The 20572-nt window shown below is 30.1% G+C and overlaps 1 protein-coding gene and 1 long non-coding RNA gene across 3 annotated transcripts; one reads left to right on the top strand and one right to left on the bottom strand.

Moving 5' to 3' along the window:
* Window positions 1-249: 249 nt before the first annotated feature.
* LOC138341759 (uncharacterized) lies at window positions 250-6295 on the bottom strand. 2 transcript variants are annotated; one of them, XR_011214682.1, is made up of 4 exons: window positions 4965-5774; window positions 4709-4886; window positions 1821-3584; window positions 273-1072 (listed from the first exon to the last, which is right to left on the bottom strand). It is a non-coding gene; the product is annotated as an uncharacterized lncRNA (long non-coding RNA). The 2 variants fall into 2 exon arrangements; XR_011214681.1 differs by having other exon boundaries at window positions 250-1072; window positions 4709-6295.
* A 9705-nt stretch (window positions 6296-16000) lies between these two features.
* LOC101243956 (cyclic dof factor 1) lies at window positions 16001-19287 on the top strand. The gene is made up of 2 exons (XM_004233318.5): window positions 16001-16310; window positions 17629-19287. Exons 1-2 carry the CDS (start codon window positions 16179-16181, stop codon window positions 18898-18900), a joined length of 1404 nt encoding a protein of 467 aa, XP_004233366.1. The 5' UTR covers window positions 16001-16178; the 3' UTR covers window positions 18901-19287.
* The last annotated feature ends 1285 nt before the right edge of the window (window positions 19288-20572 follow it).

Below are 20572 nucleotides of genomic sequence, written 5' to 3'. Positions count from 1 at the left end.
ACTATACTAAGGTCCTATTACCCCCCCCCCCCCTTGAGTAATAGGACCTTAGTATAGTATAAGGGTGCCGGGGGGTAGAGGGTGTCCGGGAGGGGAGGGGGGTAATTTATTTTTTTCAAAAATTAGTTGGTCGGGGCGGGGGGGAGGTGCAGGGGGCAAATTTTATTTTTTTTTGTTTTTCGAAAACAAAATTTTTTAGGGGTAGGTTGGTGGATGGTCGAGGTCTAGGGGGGGGGGGGGGCAGTGGCTGCCCCAGAGAGGGGATAAATTTTTTTTTTGAAAAAACATATTTTTTTTGTTTTTTCGAAAACAAAAATTTTGTGGGGGTACATTGGTGGAAGGTCGGGGGGAGGGGGTAATTTCTTTTTGTCTTTTGAAAACAAAGAAATTCTAAGGGTAGGTTGGCGGAAGGTCAGGCTCAGCGGGGGGGTCCGGGAGAGGGTAAATTTTTTTTAAACGAAAAAAACAGATTTTTTCGTTTTTCGAAAATAAAAATTTTTCAAGGGTAGGTTGATAGAAGGTCGGCTTGAGGGTCCCTGTAAGGAGGCGTAATTTTTTTTATAAAAAAAGCAAATTTATTTAATGGGTTAGAATCACTTTGTCCAAACCATATTTGACCAAATCCATATTTGCCCATATTATATTTGGATGGATTGTAATCCAAACCATTTTTTTTCAATCCATATTCAACCCATCCAAATCCGATTCAATCTAACCATTTGTCACCCCTAGTTGTGCAACTTGACGGCATCTACTGCAAGTGATTTTTGACCTTTTGAATTTCACGTCAACAAACCCCTTCCATCGTTCATGTTTTGGTCTTCCCGCTGTTCTCTTTGTTCCGAGAGGCATCATTTTAGGCTCTGAAATATAACTTGGTATATCTCATGTACTCTCGCATGGGATAGGTTCAACAGGGATGACATATGCATCTTTGAAATTCTTCAGGCTATAAAAAGCATAACAGAAATCTGCTTCATGCAACTTTCTGTATCTAAGAACTGCGATTACATGACCACATGGTATTTCATAATGTTGAAATCTCCCTCCATCTGAAAATCGACATATTTACCTGTTTCACAACATTAAAATAAAAACTAGTACAACATAATACATATTAATTGCAAAATAATTTATACACCATTCATACACACTTATTATACCTTTCAAAAAATTATATCTTACCGAAATTACTTTGAAAAGCTGGCTCATACACATAAAAACATAAATTCATTCCCATTTCATACACAATTAATATATGTTTCATCATCACATGCCATATCTACATTTTTTTCACAAACAGAATATCTACAAAAAATAAATACAAATTTATACACATATTGGAAACATTTCATACAGAATTTACCTTCGTTTACCAAACAGTTACATATATTCAAAATATACTAAATACTAACATAATACATTCAAATAGAATATCTACAAAAAATAAATATAAATTTCATACACATATTCGAAACATTTCATACATAATTTACCTTCGTTTACCAAACAGTAACATATTCAAAATATACTAAATACTAACATGATACATAATTCACATACAATTCATACACAATTATTATATAATAAAAAATACATCATGTCACACACAGAAATTGATATTCACAACAAACTTTGTACTTTAAAAACATAACAAATCGGAATCTTCAATTTTATTATAACTTAAACATCAATATAGTTACGTGCTTTGTTAGAAATATGGTTTATACTAAAACACCGTTTCATACAAAACACGCAATATTTTATATTTTGATTAGAAACAACAAAATACAAACCAATAAAATGTAACAAATACCAACCTGATGAATTCCACCTTCCACCATGTTCAATTAATATAGATAAAATGTTGTCCATTCCAGCAAATCACGTTTTTCAACATTGAAATATATTTTGTCAATACAAAAAAAAAACGAAATGAAATCTGCTGAAAAAATTGAGACAAACGCGAGAAAAAAAATAGATTTTACAATAATATTAATTTGTTAGAGCTTTTTATGAAAATAAATCACAACTTAATTTGATTTTCAACTAAATTGAGTGTTTTAAGGTAACTAGATATAATCAGATTTTTTTTAAATTTCCTTAAAATGTGCTAATCAGTTATCTTTCTATTAAATGTATTTAATTTAAATAAAAAAGATGCTATTTTCCAGTTCAAAATTGATTCATTTTTTTTATTAATATGTTAAATTATTTAAAATTGGGAAAATGCACAAGTACCCCCTCAACATGCCCGAAATCTCAGAGACACACTTATACTATACTAAGGTCCTATTACCCCCTTAACTTATTTTATAAGTAATTTTCTACCCCTTTTAAGCCTACGTGGCACTAGTTTGAAATAAAAAGTCAACCATCGTTGGGCCCATAAGATAGTGCCACGTAGTCTAAAAAGAGGTAAATAATTATTAATAAAATAAGTTCAGGGGGTAATAGGACCTTAGTATAGTATAAGCGTGTCTCTGAGATTTCGGGCATAGGTTGAGGGGGTACTTGAGCATTATCCCTTTAAAATTTAAGATTTATTTTTAATAATATGCTATAACTTGCTATATTAGATGTTATACATTAAAAGACAAACTCTAATACTATAAATTACGAATATTATTATAAAATATGCTATATACCTAATTTTTACACCAAGTGAAAGAGCTCCCATGCCATGTTAGACCTGGACGTTAATGAGATAAAGATGTAAAAAAAAGATTGGGTTGTATTTCATCTTCTTTTCTTTTGCATGATGCATAATGGAAATAATATTGTCATGAGAAAATCTATGTCCTAATTTTTCAAAAATATCAACTGGGTGCATATCGTGTGGCATCGAAAATAAAAAGTAGGTGCAACATTCAAATAAATTTACATGCTCCCACTAGAAGCTGTAGCTGACATGTGAAATTCCCATCTATTCTTACCAACAACTATGGAATCAAAATGAGAAGACGTTTTGAATATAATTTTTTTTATTTCTTTTATGATATAAGTACATAAGTACAAACCGCACAAGGTTGGCTTCTTTCTACATGAATGAACTTAAATGATCTGGTGAGTTCTGCTGTCTCTTTAACAAATGCAGCACTTCCAAGTGCTCTCTGTGTCACATATCTTGAAGAAGCTAAAAGGTGAAATATATTTAAAGGCTTATTAGTCTAAAGTTCGCCAATGCAATAGATAATACTGTATTACAGTTCTTCATATTTAAATAAACCCTAAGATGGCCATTCAAACTACGACAGCTAGCATTGCAAGATGCAACAGGACAAACACTTATAGAGGTATTCAATTATTCTCTTCATTTCAACAAGTAATAGAAGCGTAACATTGAACGGAAGTGATATGGTACCAAAAGTGTTTTAATACTAATATCCAATATAACACGGAACACTAGGACATAGACATATACATCAAAACACCTTTTTCATTGAACTGCAAGAGTGTTTGACAAATACCAACAACACCTTTTTCATGTTGTACTAGTAAACCAAACGCTGGTAGCTTAAAGAAATGGCAAGCTCACTGCGTAGCTTTAACATCAACATCAGAATCAAGAGGTTTTTTATCACCTGTCAAGGTAAATTCAAAGCATCAGATTTCTCATCATCTCCAGCCAATTGAACTCTCTAGAAAGACAAGTTGCAATGAAAAGGGAATTAACTTTTTCAGGTATAACATAATTAGTGTGAAAGAAAATCTCATGTCCTACTAGAGAATATATGAATGGGGGCCTTGCCGACCTTAGTATTACTTGCTAAGTACTATTTACCAGTAATTGTTGTGTGGCTGCTGGTATACATCAATTGCATATCCGTCCAGCTAGGTCTGCTTGGGGTCAAGTATGCCACTGGGTGTTGGGGTGTGACAAACTCAAACTAAGGGCATCTATTAACTCCAATAAGAATTGAGAAAGAAAAAGTGAAACGAGATAGAAGATTGTAGAGTGCATGTAACTAGGGGTGATTGAAGAAATTCTACACGAAGAATGATGTCGATTTAGTAAGTCTTTGATGAGCGAAAGATCATGATTACTAATTGGCATTCCCATTTGAATTTGAATTTTGGTCGAATTGGAAGAGTGATGTTTGAAAATGTCAACAACAGTTAATCTATCTTCGAAGTACATAGGTAGCTTAGTTACAAGCGGAAACTGTTCTCAGCCTACCCGCCATTATAGAGCTCTCCTACTCCGATCAGCGAAATCAAAGAAGCATGTGATTGAAGATGTAGTATTGATTCGTGCAAACATGCTCCTTGATTCTCATGTCAACAATTTTGAAAGAAATTAAACAAAGGCTTATGATGGAACAGAGAGCTAACACAATCTACTTTATAAACACCAATGTGTACATAGTTTTTGCCTTTTACATCGCAAACTTTACTCAACTATTAATAAAAGGATGCTCTTAAACGTTAGTTAGCCAACATCATGTTGCTATATAAAATGAAGACCCAGAAATGAATCTTTATTGTTCTCTCATCAAACAATATGGAAAAAAAAGCATGATATTGGTTGGATTAGCCTTTTTGTTATTTTTAACAATACAGAAACAGAGCATGATATTGGTTGGAAAGGCAACAAAACAAAACAAAAAAAATTAACAAGAACATAATGCGCGGTATGGGTGACTGATTAGCATATATTATATATAAGCAATGCAAGTAACAAGGAAGAATAAATTATATGGTTAACCTTGTTTCTTAAGCCTGCAAAAACTGACTTCTATCTTTTCATCTATTCCCCACCATACCAAAGCTTGAAAGGTCATTGAAGCATTGGAATCCTTGGCAAGAAAGGTGATATAACACCACATACCAGCAGCAGCTGACGTGTTCACAGTTACGATTTCCACAAATTTGTAATTTGTATTCTAACACAAAGAAGCCTGATATCAATATTTATTTCTAAAAAACGGAAAAGAAGAATGTGGGAGGTAATAAGCACCTACATGCTCGGAATTGAAATGTTCAATGGCTTTGTGGGAGAGTTGAAGAAATAATGGGTCCTCCTCCATACCCGACCCCGGTGTGTCATAAAAGAAGTAATAATACGTTTACCCAATTCCAAATCCAGAGTGATATCAAAACCCTAACCAAAATCAAAAGAAACGGACAAGTAGAATAAGAAAATACTAACAACCCTAGGTTGTTAATCTTCCAATCTATCTTTTTAACTTTTGGCTTAAAATAAGTTTTTTTTAACTTAAAATAAGCTATTTTGAGTATTGCCAAACAGTTAAATAGGTCAAAAATCAGTTTTTAAGTCAGTTTGACCAGCTTTTAAGCTGAGCCAAACAGGGTCTAAGGTTACTAGAGATTATGAAGGGTAAAGTATTATCATCAGTTGTTAGGTGAAACAGGGGATAAAATAAGCTATTTTGAATATTGCCAAACAGTTAAATAAGTCAAAAATCAGTTTTTAAGTCAGTTTGACCAGCTTTTAAGCTGAGCCAAACAGGGTCTAAGGTTACTAGAGATTATGAAGGGTAAAGTATTATCATCAGTTGTTAGGTGAAACAGGGGATAAATCACATGTTGGATGTTATAGAAAAGGACACGAGAAAAATCAGAGATGTCAACAGCTTCTTAACTTGCTTCTGCATCACATGTTTAGTCAAGATAATCAATAAACAATAAGTTCAGTCACTAGCTAAAAATCGAGAGATTCCAACAATGAAATACAACTTAGACAGAGATTCTTTAACAAGTAGAGTTCTACCTCCCCTACTTAACACAAACATTACAATTATCTTACTTTAAAAGTTACATGTAACATGTCTAGTTTTTATTTCGCTACCAAAATATAAACCTGTAACATGAATCATGGCCAAATTACAAATCACATGCTAGATAGAAACTAGAGTCACGTCAAAAAACAATCACACTCAGATTCATTGAAATATTCATGCCAACATTAACTATTTGAACCTAAATTTAGTGTTTCCCGAAAGAAGAGAGATAACTTGAAACATACAACTGAATGTGGTCAATAACAAGAAGCTCATATGTGCAGCCACAGAGAACTAAACTTGGCAAATGTCAAATTGAAAACTACACAACCTTGAATTAACTAAAAAAATTAGGTTTGATAACCATGAATTATTTCATTAACCACGTAAAGAGTACATATGAACTAGAAAGTCGTGTAAAAGATAAAAAGTCATGAGATACTCAGCTATAACAGATAGAAGAAAAACACAACTTAGACAAGAGATTCCAACAATAGTTTAACAAGTTTAAATCAAAATTGCAAGTAAAGGTTAAACTAGGAATTTTTCAGGCTATTCTAGATCAATCAACTTGAATAGAACAGTGAACAAAAGTCTATGCATTTAAACTAGTTGAATGATGAAAGAAGAAAAAAATTCGAAAACTTGTTTGAAAAAACACGAATCTAAACTAATGATACATAGACCACATGAATCTTTATACTTACCTTAAAACAACAATCAAACTCGAATAATAAAAACACAATATAAAATAGCAGAGAAAATCGGAAAATTACCTGTAAATGAAAGTTACTTGTAAATAGTATATTTTCAAACAGACAAAATATGAATCTTCATGCACATATAAGAGTTAAAAAAATCGATTAGAACATTATTTTTTCACTGACTGTACATTAGAAAACATGTTACAAAAACTTTTAACCTATCTAATATTAGAAAAGAGGAAGAACAAAAACTTAATTAAAACAATAAAAAATCGATGTATAGTTTATGAAATTCGAATAATAGAAGTAGAAGAAGCAAACATATACATCTTTAGAAATCAAAGGAGGGTTTTTCTTTTTGGCGCCAAAATATTGGGGAAAAAATAAAAGTTTTTTTTAAATACTTTAGTAGAAAATTTTGGCCGCCCTAAGTTTTTTCATTAAAAATAGGGACCAGTTTATATGTTATTTAGGGACCGGATTATGTATCTGATCGAAATATAATCTCGTCCCAATAGGTATATCTTTAGAGACAGGGATTAGTAGCTCGTCCCTAAATGTTGGTCTTGAATAAGAGTTTTTCTTGTAGTAGTGTAAATCAAAGAAGATGTTAAATAGATAATAATTCATACTTTCAATATAGGAACCTATCTTAATAAAAAGTTTAAAAACAGAATATTGAATTTGACTCGATTGAGAATTCTCTTCAAATGAGCTGAAAAGGAAATTAGAAGTAACTCGATTGAAAGTAAAGCAGGTTACTGTAATGAAGCTTTGCAACTGAGATAATGCAATATGTCAAAGACAATTGTAGTATACGTTGCTTTTCTTGGAGAGCTTATCTAACCGACAATCACCATTACTAGAGTCATCTAATAACATAAAGGACGAACTGAACTTATATACACAAATTTAAGCCCTTACCAGAGGTTGTGTGAGGAGTTGCCGAATCAACGGCACAATCCTATCACACTACAAGAAAATGGTAAATTACATGGTGATGGATTAGTATAAAAATTTTCAGGAAATATATTTTATATGTATACTAATCTCATATAATTCACACTTTTCTTGTAGTGTCATACTTGGGATGTGTAATTTATATGGGTTGAGTTATCTAAACCCTTTTCTAAGTCGATGTTCAATATTACTCCCAGAACATGCAATAATGCTCATTTATATCTTTGTGATAGTTAATACTCTACTCAAAAGTACAATTTTTAAATTATACGAAACTTGATTGAACTTATTGAAATTCCTTTCAAAAAACTGGTCATACTTTCTTTAAATCATGTCATTATTGTCATGCTTTTACTATGAAAATAATGCATTTTCGGAATGCTTAGTGTTTCATTAAAACTCTTAGCGAATAAAAGCTCAAGATATTGAAAAATAATTTTGAATCTGAAAAAATGCATGAAATTAAAGGTACAAGCTTTCAAGCGATTATCAACTAATTAGGGTTCATGTGATGAATAAGCATAAAAAACAATTGAGAATTAAAATATCATAGAAAAATACACTCACAATGACGAAATCATATTGTAATGATAAGAACTAAGAAGCAAGGGTACATTGAAATCTATGAAACTTTAGGGAAAATTAGTACTGATAAGTGATAGGGGCATTAATTAGGTGTAAAATTAGTGGAGTTTAGGCTTTGAAGAAATAGGAAAAGACTGAAACATTGATTAAAAATCATTTAATATTCATTTAAATTGTTCAACAAAATTTAATGAAACAAATTTTAAATTGGTAGCTTGACTTTCTAAATGAAATAACAATAGTTGAGTCATTTCATAGGTAAAATATTCATAGTGTAGTAACTTGAAGGTTATAAAAGAAAAATTGAGTGACTTTTTGTAAAAAAAATTATTAGATGAATGAATTTTTAGGAAAAAAATCCATAGTTGAATGACATAAAGGTTAAAACTCAAAGTCAATTTTCTGTAAAAAAAAATAAAAGAAAGTATTAATTAGGTGACCACCATATAAAATATTATGAGTTAAAATCTGAAAAAGTCACTGAACTATAGAAAATTATCTAACAAAGTCATTAAAGTTTGTTTTGTATCAATAACATCACTCAACTTAAGTCTTTCATTTTTTAAAATCACCAATGTATATTTTTTATTTAAACAAATTTTAGATGACAATTTAAATTATTTTTTATGTCATATAATTAAAAAAATTCGAGTGTTAACTTTGGAGGGTATTTGTGGTCTCTTGGGATAACGGCGGAGTATTTTTGATCCCAAAATATAATGAAGGGTATAAGTGATCCATTTCACATAGTTTAGGAGCAATTTTAACCCTTTTCCGTAACTTAATTTAACATTTAAAATTTGTTTTATTGATAAATGAAATTGATTGATTCTTTTAAGATAAAAACCTTCAGTTGAGTGATTTTATTCATACAAAATAAAATTTAGTGACTTTGCTAGATAATTTCTTATAGTTCAATAACCTTTTAAGATATTAACTCAAGATAGTATCTACAAAACAGTTATTTGTGTAATTACTAATACAAAGAAAACAGTTTTGTGATGTTATGCATCTGGTTATATTTGATGATGAATGAAGATTCTTACTAGATTTAACTTATTGTTGACAAAATCTAACAAGTTATACAAGAAACTGTTTAGAAAATCTTCGTATAGACTTATTAGGTGGCTTAATTAACATTCATAGCAACCTTTCTTAGAAGGTGGTTATGTAGTTAGGTTCTTGTTAAATCTACGTATTGCTTTGTTGGTTATGGTAATGTTCCCACTAGTTACCAAAAAAAAAATGCATTACTATCTTATAGAGTTGTCAATCTCATTAAAAAAAAATATTTATACGTTTGTTATGCAGAAAGTTGTTTAGGAATATTGAAATGAAAGGAATATAAAAGTTTGTTGTTAGGTATTCGATCAACTCGATTGATGAAATAATATATATATCACCCCCCAAAACATGTTTTCTTAATTTATTTCATAGACGTTGAGAAGAGCAATGAAATTTTATTGCTATGAGATATTGAGGAATTGTTCATATGTAAAGTTATAATTATTGATACATGCGTATTCTTCGTTATGATTACACAAAGATCCATGTATTGATTCATAATGTTGTTTCAATCATCACCTTACACACGTCAATGATACAAAAAATTAAAGAAAAGACATTATTTTTCACCACTTGAATACAAGACTTATTGAAATTTGTGTCTCATTGTATACGAGGTCATGACTAATTTGTCTTGGTTAAAAATTAAAGAAAAGACACCAAAACTTTTTCCTATATAATTTCCATCCAATTTCTCCATACCAAAAGTTGAAAATGGAACAAGTAAAAGAAATCAGTTTATTTCAATAAAAGATATAACTCAAAAATGGTAAGTCGTTAGAGGTGTGAATTATCCATAAAATTTATGTTTTAGTTACATTTTATTTTTAAGTACACATAATTATTACATAATATCCTCGGCATTATCTTTCATCAAAAATCCAAATTGATAATGAAATATGACTCTTTTGTTAGAAATATGGAACGCTTGTTCTAAAGTATAGAAATTAAAGGTGGGTCATGAAAAAAAAATTCGAACAATTTTTTCTTCAAAAAAAAAAAATTATGTATTTTCCTTGAATATTTATTTTACTAATTTATCCTTATTTAAAAAAACTACATAAATATACAAATGTTCATACTTTATATATTAATTCAATCAACATTTTAAAATAATTACCTACTATTTCATTATTTAATAATTTATTTTCGATTTGATGTGTGATACATTGTGATACCATTTTGAATGAAAATTAGAGAAGTACACATTCAAATCTGAGAATTGATTTCATCCCTCATTTAAGTCATCATGTATTTTGAATTCCTATAGTTTTTCAGTATGTATTTTTTTTTCCTAAATTTGAATAGTTGTATCAAGTTTTCTTTTAAATTAATATGATTTAGGATTTCGGTTAGTTATTTTGATGGCTGAAGAATCTTCAATCAAGAAAATTTTTAATAAAGATACAACACATCACCAAAAAGCTACCAAAAATAAATCTTTTTTTTAATTTGGATTTCACTCAGAACATTCTATGGAGGGTCATCTTGTGCGTTTGTTGTTAGTTTTCATGAAGGTGGTGATTATGATACATACTTCATGTATAAGATACATACTACATGAGATTTTGTTCAATATATTTAATTTAAGGAAAAATTACGTGGAATGACAAACATTACTATGTTATTATTCAGCAAGGGTATAGTTTAATTTAATCACTTTGAATGAATACAGTTTTAGAAATTTTGCCATTAAACAAGGGACCCATCTATTATTTGTATATCGAATCAAATTATCCTTCTCTTCCGTTGTAATAAACGTTTATACAAATCAAAGTTTATCTTTTGTCTCTCTATTTTCCTAATTTTCTCCTAAATTTACTTACTCACTTTATTTTGAATTCTGCTCTCCCTCCTAATTGTATTTTCACTTTTGCAAGTAACCATCTAAATCGTGTTTTTTTATTTATTTTTTTCGTTTGTATATATATTGCTGGCTTATGTTTATTTTTTTGGGTATTTTTTTTCTCAAAACATGAAGTTTCATTGAAGATGTCAAAGAGGACCTATGATGTCCAGTACAGATCGTACCTATGGTTGATTCAAATTCGAAAACAATTATCAACAAATCTCAAGAGAAATTATCGGATCATATTGAGCCAAGTTTGAATCAGGTGAGAAGCATTCTAATACATCAATCTACAATTGTTGATGACCAGCCACCATTATCGTCCCCATAAGAATAGTCATCAATGTCCATTCAATACTTTGTTATACATGACTGGTAATTAACAATTTTTTAATGTATTTGTATGATATATACATTAATATCAATATTTTATACTTTTCAAGTAGTTTGTCAAAGTGTCCAGTCATTTCAAATTGAAATATCCTTTTGTTTCAATGTCCAAAGCAGATGAATCATCATTGTATATAACCTTCTGAAAATGGTTGAATGAACACCTAATGTTAAGCGTTATATAAAGTAAATCATATTATTATTTATATATATAATCAAAGTAAACCATAGCATCATACAAAAACAATTTAACCCTATTTATACAGATTCATAAATGATTAGTATACATATGCAAATCAAAACATTTGTATATTGACAGAGTTATAGATACAATCTTCTGGAAATGGTTGAATGAATGCCTAATGTTAAACATTATTCAAAGTAAACCATATCATTATTTCTATATATAATCAAAGTAAATTAAATCATAACATTATAAAAAATCAGTTTAACCTTATTTATATATATTCAAAAATGATTAATATACATATGCAAATCGAAACTCTTGTATACTGACAGAGTTATAGACATACAATTATTTTACATTACTTCCATTACTTTATATAATTATATATTTATGTATTTACATAATATAACTTAAACAATATACAAATCTTACTTAAATCACAGTTTTTTTTATATTTTACTTTATTATATATAAAATTGTTTGAGGGATTTGTGTATATACAAGTACTATATGCATATTTTTGTTTATACATATACAAGTAATTGTACAGGTATATAATAATTACTGTACAATTTGATACAAATTAAACAATTTACATTCGTATATAAACTTTATATACATAAAGAGTTTAGTTTCCCGAAAACAAGTCTGTGTGGTCTTTCTGTCGCTATAAAATTCTTTTTTTTGAGAAAAATATATGATTTTGAATGTTTAGCTTAAATCATGGGATTACGTAAATGTTTGTTACCGTATTTAGAAGGCTACTATTACTATTTAAAGGAAAAGTAAAATATAGTACAAATTTTTTTAAAAAAAAAACGTTTTATACAAATTAAAAGCTACATAACAAACTAAACTATACCCATAAAATATAATTATATAAATTATACCCATATAATGTTATTTCATAAATTCAGTTTACTATATATAAATTTTTCCTTAATTTAATATAAGATACAATAACCATGCAACACATCCATGTCATATTTAGATGAATCAGATACAATGTCAACTTGGTATGTCAAATTTATATATGTATGTTTTTGCAGATTAATTATTATTTTTTTAATATAAAGTCTAATCTACGTTATTTTTTTATTGATGAATAAACACCCAATAACATTCAAATACTTTATATCAGTTGATTTCAGTGTAGATGCTAAAAAATATAATTGACGTACATTTTTATGAAGTTTTGATAATATACGTAACCAAAAAAAAAATCACTATATGTCAATTAAAGTATAACTCAAAAAATGTGATTTACTCAAAAATGATAAGTTAGATATATGATTTACTCTAAAATTTAGCATTTCGTAACATTTTATTTTTCATGTGCACATAAATATATGTGTCTATATTACATGTGAGCGGAATGAGTGATACATCTTGCAAGCATTCGCTATATGCAGACATATATTTAAATACGCCGTATGCATGTCTTAGTGAATAAATATGATAATAATCATGCATCAAGTTAATGTCATATTTAAGATGAATCATATATAATCTCAACTTTATATAGGTATATATCTGTTGATTTTTTTTTTTTTTTGTAAATTCTAATTCACATACATTTTTTTATGATGAGTAAATACTTAATAAACATTCACATTCGTTATATCAGTTTCAAATACATGCTAAAAAGTATAATATATATATATATATATATATATATGAAAAAACTATTTATGTACTAGAAATGAAGTAAATATTTCAAAAGGTCAATTAACTTTGGAAATTTATCTAACAAAGACATTAAACTTTATTTTATATCAATAGAATCACTCGACTAAAATCTAGATTTTTTATCGATAAAATCAATTTAACATCAAAGAAATATTTTATGTGATAAAATAAATTATCTTTTATGTCATATAAATATGAACTCTATAAATAAATAAATAAAATGAAACTCATTAATGAACTTATAAATACTTTTATAGTATTAAAGCATGTAATTAAGCATTATTATTATTATTATTATTATTTCAAAAGAAAAGAATATTTGCACAAAAATTGACTAGTTAAAGCAAAAATTAAGGTGAAAAATCAACAATATAAAAAAGATCAAGGTTTACATAGCCTCATTGTTTTAAAAGGCGGAGGGAGCATAAGGCAAGATATTTATACAGTACAAACAAGACGAGGTGTAAATCCCATGGATTGACGAGGCGCAGTCTTATGTATATTTATTTTTATAGTTTTATTACAAAAAAAATAAGTAAAAGTGAAAAAAATCTCCTAGAATCGAGAATGAAGTTTTCATTCTGTAAATGCTAGATCATGAATTAGTAACTGCTTCCAATTTCCAAAAAAAATAATACTAATCCCTTTCAATGATTTATGTTTTTTATTTAAGATAATTATTAATAATTAAATAATAAATTAAAAAAGTATTATAATTACTATTTGAGAAATACCATTAGACCAAGTCACCAATAATATGATGTAAAACAAAAAAGGTTTTAAAAAAATTAAAAACGGCGAGCGTATATTTTTACGGTCAAAACTTATGTTTTTATGCTCTAGGCTTATGCCTCAAATTTTAAAACTTATGCATATGATATATGTCTTTATTTTACGCCTCAAAACATTTTTAGTACTTCCCATCTCGTAATTCGCCTCAGAAACGTTTTTAAAAATACTAAACAAAGCCAAAACAACTTTAAGCTTAGACGCGGAGAAGTATTATAATATATAAAATGATATATGTATTATAAAGTTAGGGAATTAGAAAAGAGACAAATTTGACGCTAGCTAACTGTTGTGTAATTTTTGCATTATGGAAAAAAAGGGTGTCAAATAAGAACATGCCCATAGTAATTAATTGAGGTCACAATTTTGAACCTTTTAATATACTTAAATATTTGGTTAAACGGGTCCTAATTAGATCTGTTAATATAAATTTCATCAATAAATTATTCGTACTTATACTAAAAAAAACAGATATACTAGTGGATCAATGAATAAAAGTCCTAATTATTTCGTTTTATTTACTAAATTAAGATATAATATATTATACATTATACACATATATCATATCCATAAAGAATTTTAATTAGTTTTCTTAATTTTATTTATTTGTAGGGTCTATTTAACAGTACATAAAGAATAATTTGATGTTAATTTTATTGAGTGATTTTATCAATACAAAATCTTAAGTTAAGCAATTTTATTAATATAAAAATTTAAAATAAACATTTTTATCAACATAAAAATTTTAATTGAGTGATTTTACGAAATACAATAAAATTTAATAATTTTACTAGATAAATTTTTAAAATGACCTTACGAGATACTTGCTAGAAATGTCGTAATATAATTCAAATTAACAAGCTATTGAAATTTGTATGGTTTGCCTTTTTTATTAGGGATGTACCCACCCCTCAATCTATGTCTGAAATTTCAGAAACACACTTATACTATACTAAGGTCCTATTACCTCTGAACTTATTTTATTAATAATTTTTACCCCTCTCGGCCCTACGTGGCACTATCTTGTGGGTCAACACTGGTTGACTTTTTTTTCCAAGTTAGTGCCACGTAGGTCGAAAAGAAATAGAAAATTACTTATAAAATAAATTCATGGGATAATAGGACTTTAGTAAAATATAAGTGTGTCTTTGAAATTTCGGACATAGCTTGAGGAAATACTGATGCATTTTTCTTTTTTATTAACTTGTTGAAAAAGTAAAAGTAAAAGTTAAAAAAAAAAAAAAAAAAAAGGTGTTTGTGTTTTGCTGGTTCTGCACGCATTGTGGTGTTCAACGTTTGGCCCAACTTGCATTACCATCCACAAGAAAACTCAAAAAGTCTTATTAAAAAATAAAAGTGAAAGCCGAAAAGTTTGGCGACTTTTAAAAAGTGGGACCCATAAAACGATGAATTTGGGGATGAGAATAAAAGCTAATGCTGACTCAGATTAAAAAGAGCCCTTCACTTTATTGAGAATCAACAAAAAAAAAAAAGCATAAATAACCTAAATCTCCAAAACCACAAATAACTTGTGGCTCACAATTACTTTCTCTCTCTTACGTGGCAACCCCTTGCCAGCTGTATTTAACACTTTTTAACAACAAATTATTTGATTACAAACTTACTATACTAACCGTATTGATATAAACAATGTAATTTCATAAATTAACATATATTTCAAGGTTAATATGTATATTTCGCATCAAAAATAATGTGAAATAAGTGGTGGCACTAGCAAATAAAAAGGAATAATATATAAATATTTTTTTAAATTATGATTGAAATTTTTAAAGACATATTTTAACTAAAGTAAGGTCCTATTATTGTTTGCAATTTTGTAAACTTTAGTGGTATTTAAATATCTCACGTGTCTTAATTGTGTGGAGTCACAGAATTTACCATGCATAATTATAAAAAAGAAAAATTTAGAAGATAATAAAACTTTATTTTAATTACAGTGAAATTTCGATCATAGTCTAAAAAATATTTGGCTTATTTTTTTCAAAAGAAAAATAGAAAAAACACACATATTGTATGTGTGGGGGTTTTATGTGTAATGTATCAGATCTGTAGAGGGTAAAAATGAGACCCAATACCCAAATTCGCCGGATTTGTTTGTTTAATTGTCTTCTCTCTTCTCTCTCTATACTTTTTTTTTCTGAGCTTAGTATAGTAAATTGAAAAGGTTAAAGGCGTATACATACAGTTTGTATAATATGACAGACCCCGCAATTAAACTCTTCGGCAGGACAATTCAGTTGCCGGATATTCCGGATTCTTCTGGAGCTCAGGGAGATGATTCTTTGCCGGGAGACAATAACGGAGAAGAAGACGAAGAAGCTGATAAGGTAATTTCACGCTTTGTGTTATGAGAGTATTATTTGTTGATTTATTGTGTATGTGACTGTTGTTGACTTCCTATTGGACTCTGCTTCAGTTCGTTCAGGTGCATTTTCCTAGGGTTTTGAATCAGAGATAACCAATTGAATTATTAGGATTAGTCCAGTCAACCAATTGAGATAAAGAATAATCTCGTCAATCGATTGAGTTATTAAGATTTCCGTAGATTTAATTAAATGTATCTATGTTTGGATTAGGTTAGGTAATCACAAATTTCTCTTAATTGGGTTTTTCTTCGTGTTCTCAACATTTTGTGAGGATATTTTTCATGGAAAATATTTGTTTGAAAAATAAGTTAGTTTCTTATTAATTTTTTAGTATTTGGTAAGTAAGCAAGTATGTTATCTATATGTAATCGAGCAAAACAATATAGGAGCGGTGCCTCGGGGGTGGGATGGTCAAGGGATACGGGTTGGGTGCGTTGGTGGGCAGGGAGTATACGATAAACATATAAGTACACTTGTGGAATTTGTTTTCCCTAGTTATATCAAGGAAGTCGTTTTCCTCGTTTTTAAGGAAAATTTCCATAATTTTGTACAACCAAACATGGGAAAATTTTCCTCCATACTAAAAACACCATTAGTTCCTTATCTCCATGATTCATTTTGAAATAAATAGTTATTAATTTTAATGGATTTAACTAGTCGCTGTGACATAATTTTTAGGATCGGTGCAAGTTAACATGTTATAGAAGGTAGCTTTTGTAAAAATATATTTTCAATGAATTTATAGAAGTTTAACTATTTTACAATTGTAAGAAGATTGATTGAAGTTCAATTTTATTCCATCAACCAAACCAATCATGGTTTAACAACTTTCACATCTCTATAACTCATAATTGTTTTACTTTTCTATGTTGAGTTCTTGTAATGGGCAATCTATTAGTGCAAAAAAAAGAGTAGTTTAATTCTAAGATACCTTTTATTTGTGTAATGATATGAATACTCTAATTTCCACATTCAGCAGGATGCAGATACTTAATTTGTTATGCACTCGTATCCTTAATTTGACGTGGTTAGTCCCTTCATGATATATAATCTACTTACTATTGGTCTTGTTTTACCTTTGGCCTCTCAGTATTTCTCTCTACAACTTTCGCATGCTTCTTACCTACGGAAAAGCTTGCTGTCTCAATTGTTATAAAAGACTAGTGAAATCCCGTCGAACCTTTTCTTTTGAGATCTCCCTATTTCTAACAATTTCATTAGTTTAAAGAAAAGTTTACCGACTCTATTTACTACTCTCTGAAATGCATCATGCGTACAGGATGACTTTGGAGGAAACCTGGATGATGACGAGGAAGAGATGGAAATTTTGACTGGCAAGGAGTTGCAGGATCAGAATTCAGAACCAACTAAAACTGATAGTATAAAGGAGCTGCCTGTTGATAACGACTGTTCAACAAGACCTTCAAAAAGTGAAGAAGAGCAAGGAGAAGCAAGTAATTCGCAAGAGAAAATCCTCAAAAAGCCAGACAAGATAATTCCATGTCCTCGGTGCAACAGCATGGAAACCAAATTTTGTTATTTCAACAATTACAATGTGAACCAGCCTAGACACTTCTGCAAGAGTTGCCAGAGATATTGGACAGCTGGTGGGACCATGAGGAATGTGCCTGTAGGTGCTGGTCGTCGGAAAAACAAGAACTCTATTCCACATTACCGTCAAATATCTGTCTCTGAAACACTTTCGAATGCACAAACAGATTATCCAAATGGAATACAACAGCCTATTCTTGCATTTGGCTCCCCTACACCTCTCTGTGAATCAATGGCTTCAGTTTTGAATATTGCTGACAAAACAATGCATAATTGCTCACAAAATGGGTTCCACAAACCACAGGAGCCCGGGGTTCCAGTTAGTTACGTAGTTGGAGATAATGGAGATGACCATTCCAGAAGATCCTCAGTGACTTCTGCAAATTCAGAGGATGAGGTTAACAAAACTGTACCAGACCTGTTAAAGAAGAACTGCCATAACTTTCCACCTTACATGACTTACTATCCCGGGGCTCCTTGGCCATATCCGTGCAGTCCTGTCCCGTGGAACTCTGCAATCCCTCCTCCTGGTTATTGCCCTCCTGGTTTTCCTATGCCGTTTTACCCTGCAGCTTCTTATTGGGGTTATACTGTAGCAGGTTCTTGGAATGTTCCTTGGATGTCCCCAGCTACTGTTTCCCTAATCCAAACACCTACGACTTCTGGTCCTATTTCTCCCGCTCTGGGGAAACACTCAAGGGATGAAAACATACAAAAACCGCTGAGTAGCATGGAAGAACCTTCAAACGAGAGTAATCCTGAGAAGTGCCTCTGGGTCCCAAAAACTCTGCGAATTGATGATCCAGGAGAGGCTGCAAAGAGTTCTATATGGGCGACATTGGGAATAAAACATGATACCGTTGATTCAGTTGGTGGAAGTCCTTTCAGTGCTTTTCAGCCGAAAAATGATGACAACAATAGGGTTTCAGAAAACTCTACTGTATTACAAGCAAACCCAGCTGCATTGTCTCGGTCAGTAAATTTCAATGAGAGCTTATAAGCAATTGTGAAATCATTGAGAATGTGAAACTCAGACAGTGTTGGCAAGGCCAGGCAGGAATTCTTCTGCTCAGTAACTCTTAACTACTGTTACTTGTCGGCTTGTTTTGGTTAGAGTGAGTTCTTCACACAGTAGTGTTGGCTAAACTGTAGGATAGGTTCCTTCAATTTCATTCAGATCGGAGTATCTTGCAGCTAATATCTCCTTCTTGTGAGAAAAAGAAAGGTTCTTTTTGGTTGATAGTGTTCTCTTTTTTCTTTTCCATTTTTCGTAGTTGATGTATATACTTGTATTTAAGAAAGTGAGAGGTAAACCAGGCTGTTTGTGTACCAAATTTGCCGTGTGATGAATAAGTTGAAGGTAAAATTAAAAGTTCATTATTTGCAATCATTTGTTGTGAATTTATATGACGAATAAACTCTGTATAGCTCCTGATGATGCTTTAACATGTTTTTTTTAACTCATCTCTAAGAAATGGATCATAGTTTATTTGAAGGAGTTAGCCTTTCATGTCTGTAAATTGCAGGTTAAGGCATTATTTAAAACTCCCTATGGCTCCATCTGGTCTGCATACACTCTTATCTTTTCTAGATTTCACTTGTGGGATTACACTAAATATATTGTTGTTTATGGTGCTCATTCATACTGTGTTTTCAGATAACAAGCTTTTACTTTGTTATCTGATTTTTGTACATGGTGTAGTCGACTAGTCGGAAGAGCTACAATGAATATATGTTGCTACTCTTGTGCTTGCAGTCAAAGAATGGTTAATCACTAGGATCTTGTTAATTTTCTACTGCAGTTTGCCACACATGTGCATTGTTTGTGTGCCCTCGGACATAAAAATTATGAATAAGAAGGGGAAAAAAATGTTGAAAATGGTATTTGAAAATTGAAATTGTTGGATCGAACCCCCCCCCCCCCAAATGCCTTCTAAGTCCAGTCTATCGCATAGGGCTTGTCTAGTGCGATTTACATCTCCTGTGTGATTTGCAGGCTATTACGCGGTACCTAGTGCACACAGAGTGCTCATCCAAAGGGCAGAAGCTCTGACAGAAATTGTAGCAGCTGTGGGTTATCTTGGGGTTCCCAAAAAAAATTGAAATTGTGTTTGGTCATGAATACAAATTTGAGTTGTTTCTGAATTTATGCGAGTTATTTGGAGTAAAGATTCTAACAACTACTTTTTGGAGTTTTCATAGGACAATTGTGTAATAGTTTTAGCAAAAATCTTTTTTAGTCAGAAAATTTGGACAGAATTGGGCTAGAATGATATTTTATTTATGTACCTTTTTAAACATTTTTATCTGTTTAACTTTAATATTTTTAACTAAAAAATGAAAAAAAAATCAATTTGTTTTAAAATAAAAAAATATATTATAGTTTTTTATATTTTATGAACAAATTTTTTGGCTATTTAAAACTTTCCATAGTTTTATCCTAGAAAAAAGTGGAAAATATCAAGTTTTGAGCACTTATGTAGGTATTGGTAGGTTCATTTTGGTTCTTCAAATTTAACCCTCAACATATTTATATATTTGTTAAAAGTACTCCACTTTAAATATGTATATTGTATAATAAGCTTATCTCTATAACCAATCCTGTTACTATTCAAATTCAATACTATAAAAGTATTGATTAAGCAGAATTAAAGTTCTCATCTTTGCATTGT

The sequence above is a fragment of the Solanum lycopersicum genome, chromosome 2 (genome assembly GCF_036512215.1).
Source record: "Solanum lycopersicum chromosome 2, SLM_r2.1".
NCBI classification, from domain to species: Eukaryota; Viridiplantae; Streptophyta; class Magnoliopsida; order Solanales; family Solanaceae; genus Solanum; species Solanum lycopersicum.
The sequence above is the reverse complement of the archived record's forward strand: the minus strand, read 5'-3'. Positions and strand labels throughout refer to the sequence as shown.

Bases quoted from the DNA above. Each gene is read 5' to 3' on its own strand.
- LOC101243956 (XM_004233318.5), top strand. From the start codon at position 16,179: ATGACAGACCCCGCAATTAAACTCTTCGGCAGGACAATTCAGTTGCCG. The intron at 16,311-17,628 runs GTAATTTCACGC...TCATGCGTACAG, and splicing joins AAGACGAAGAAGCTGATAAG to GATGACTTTGGAGGAAACCT.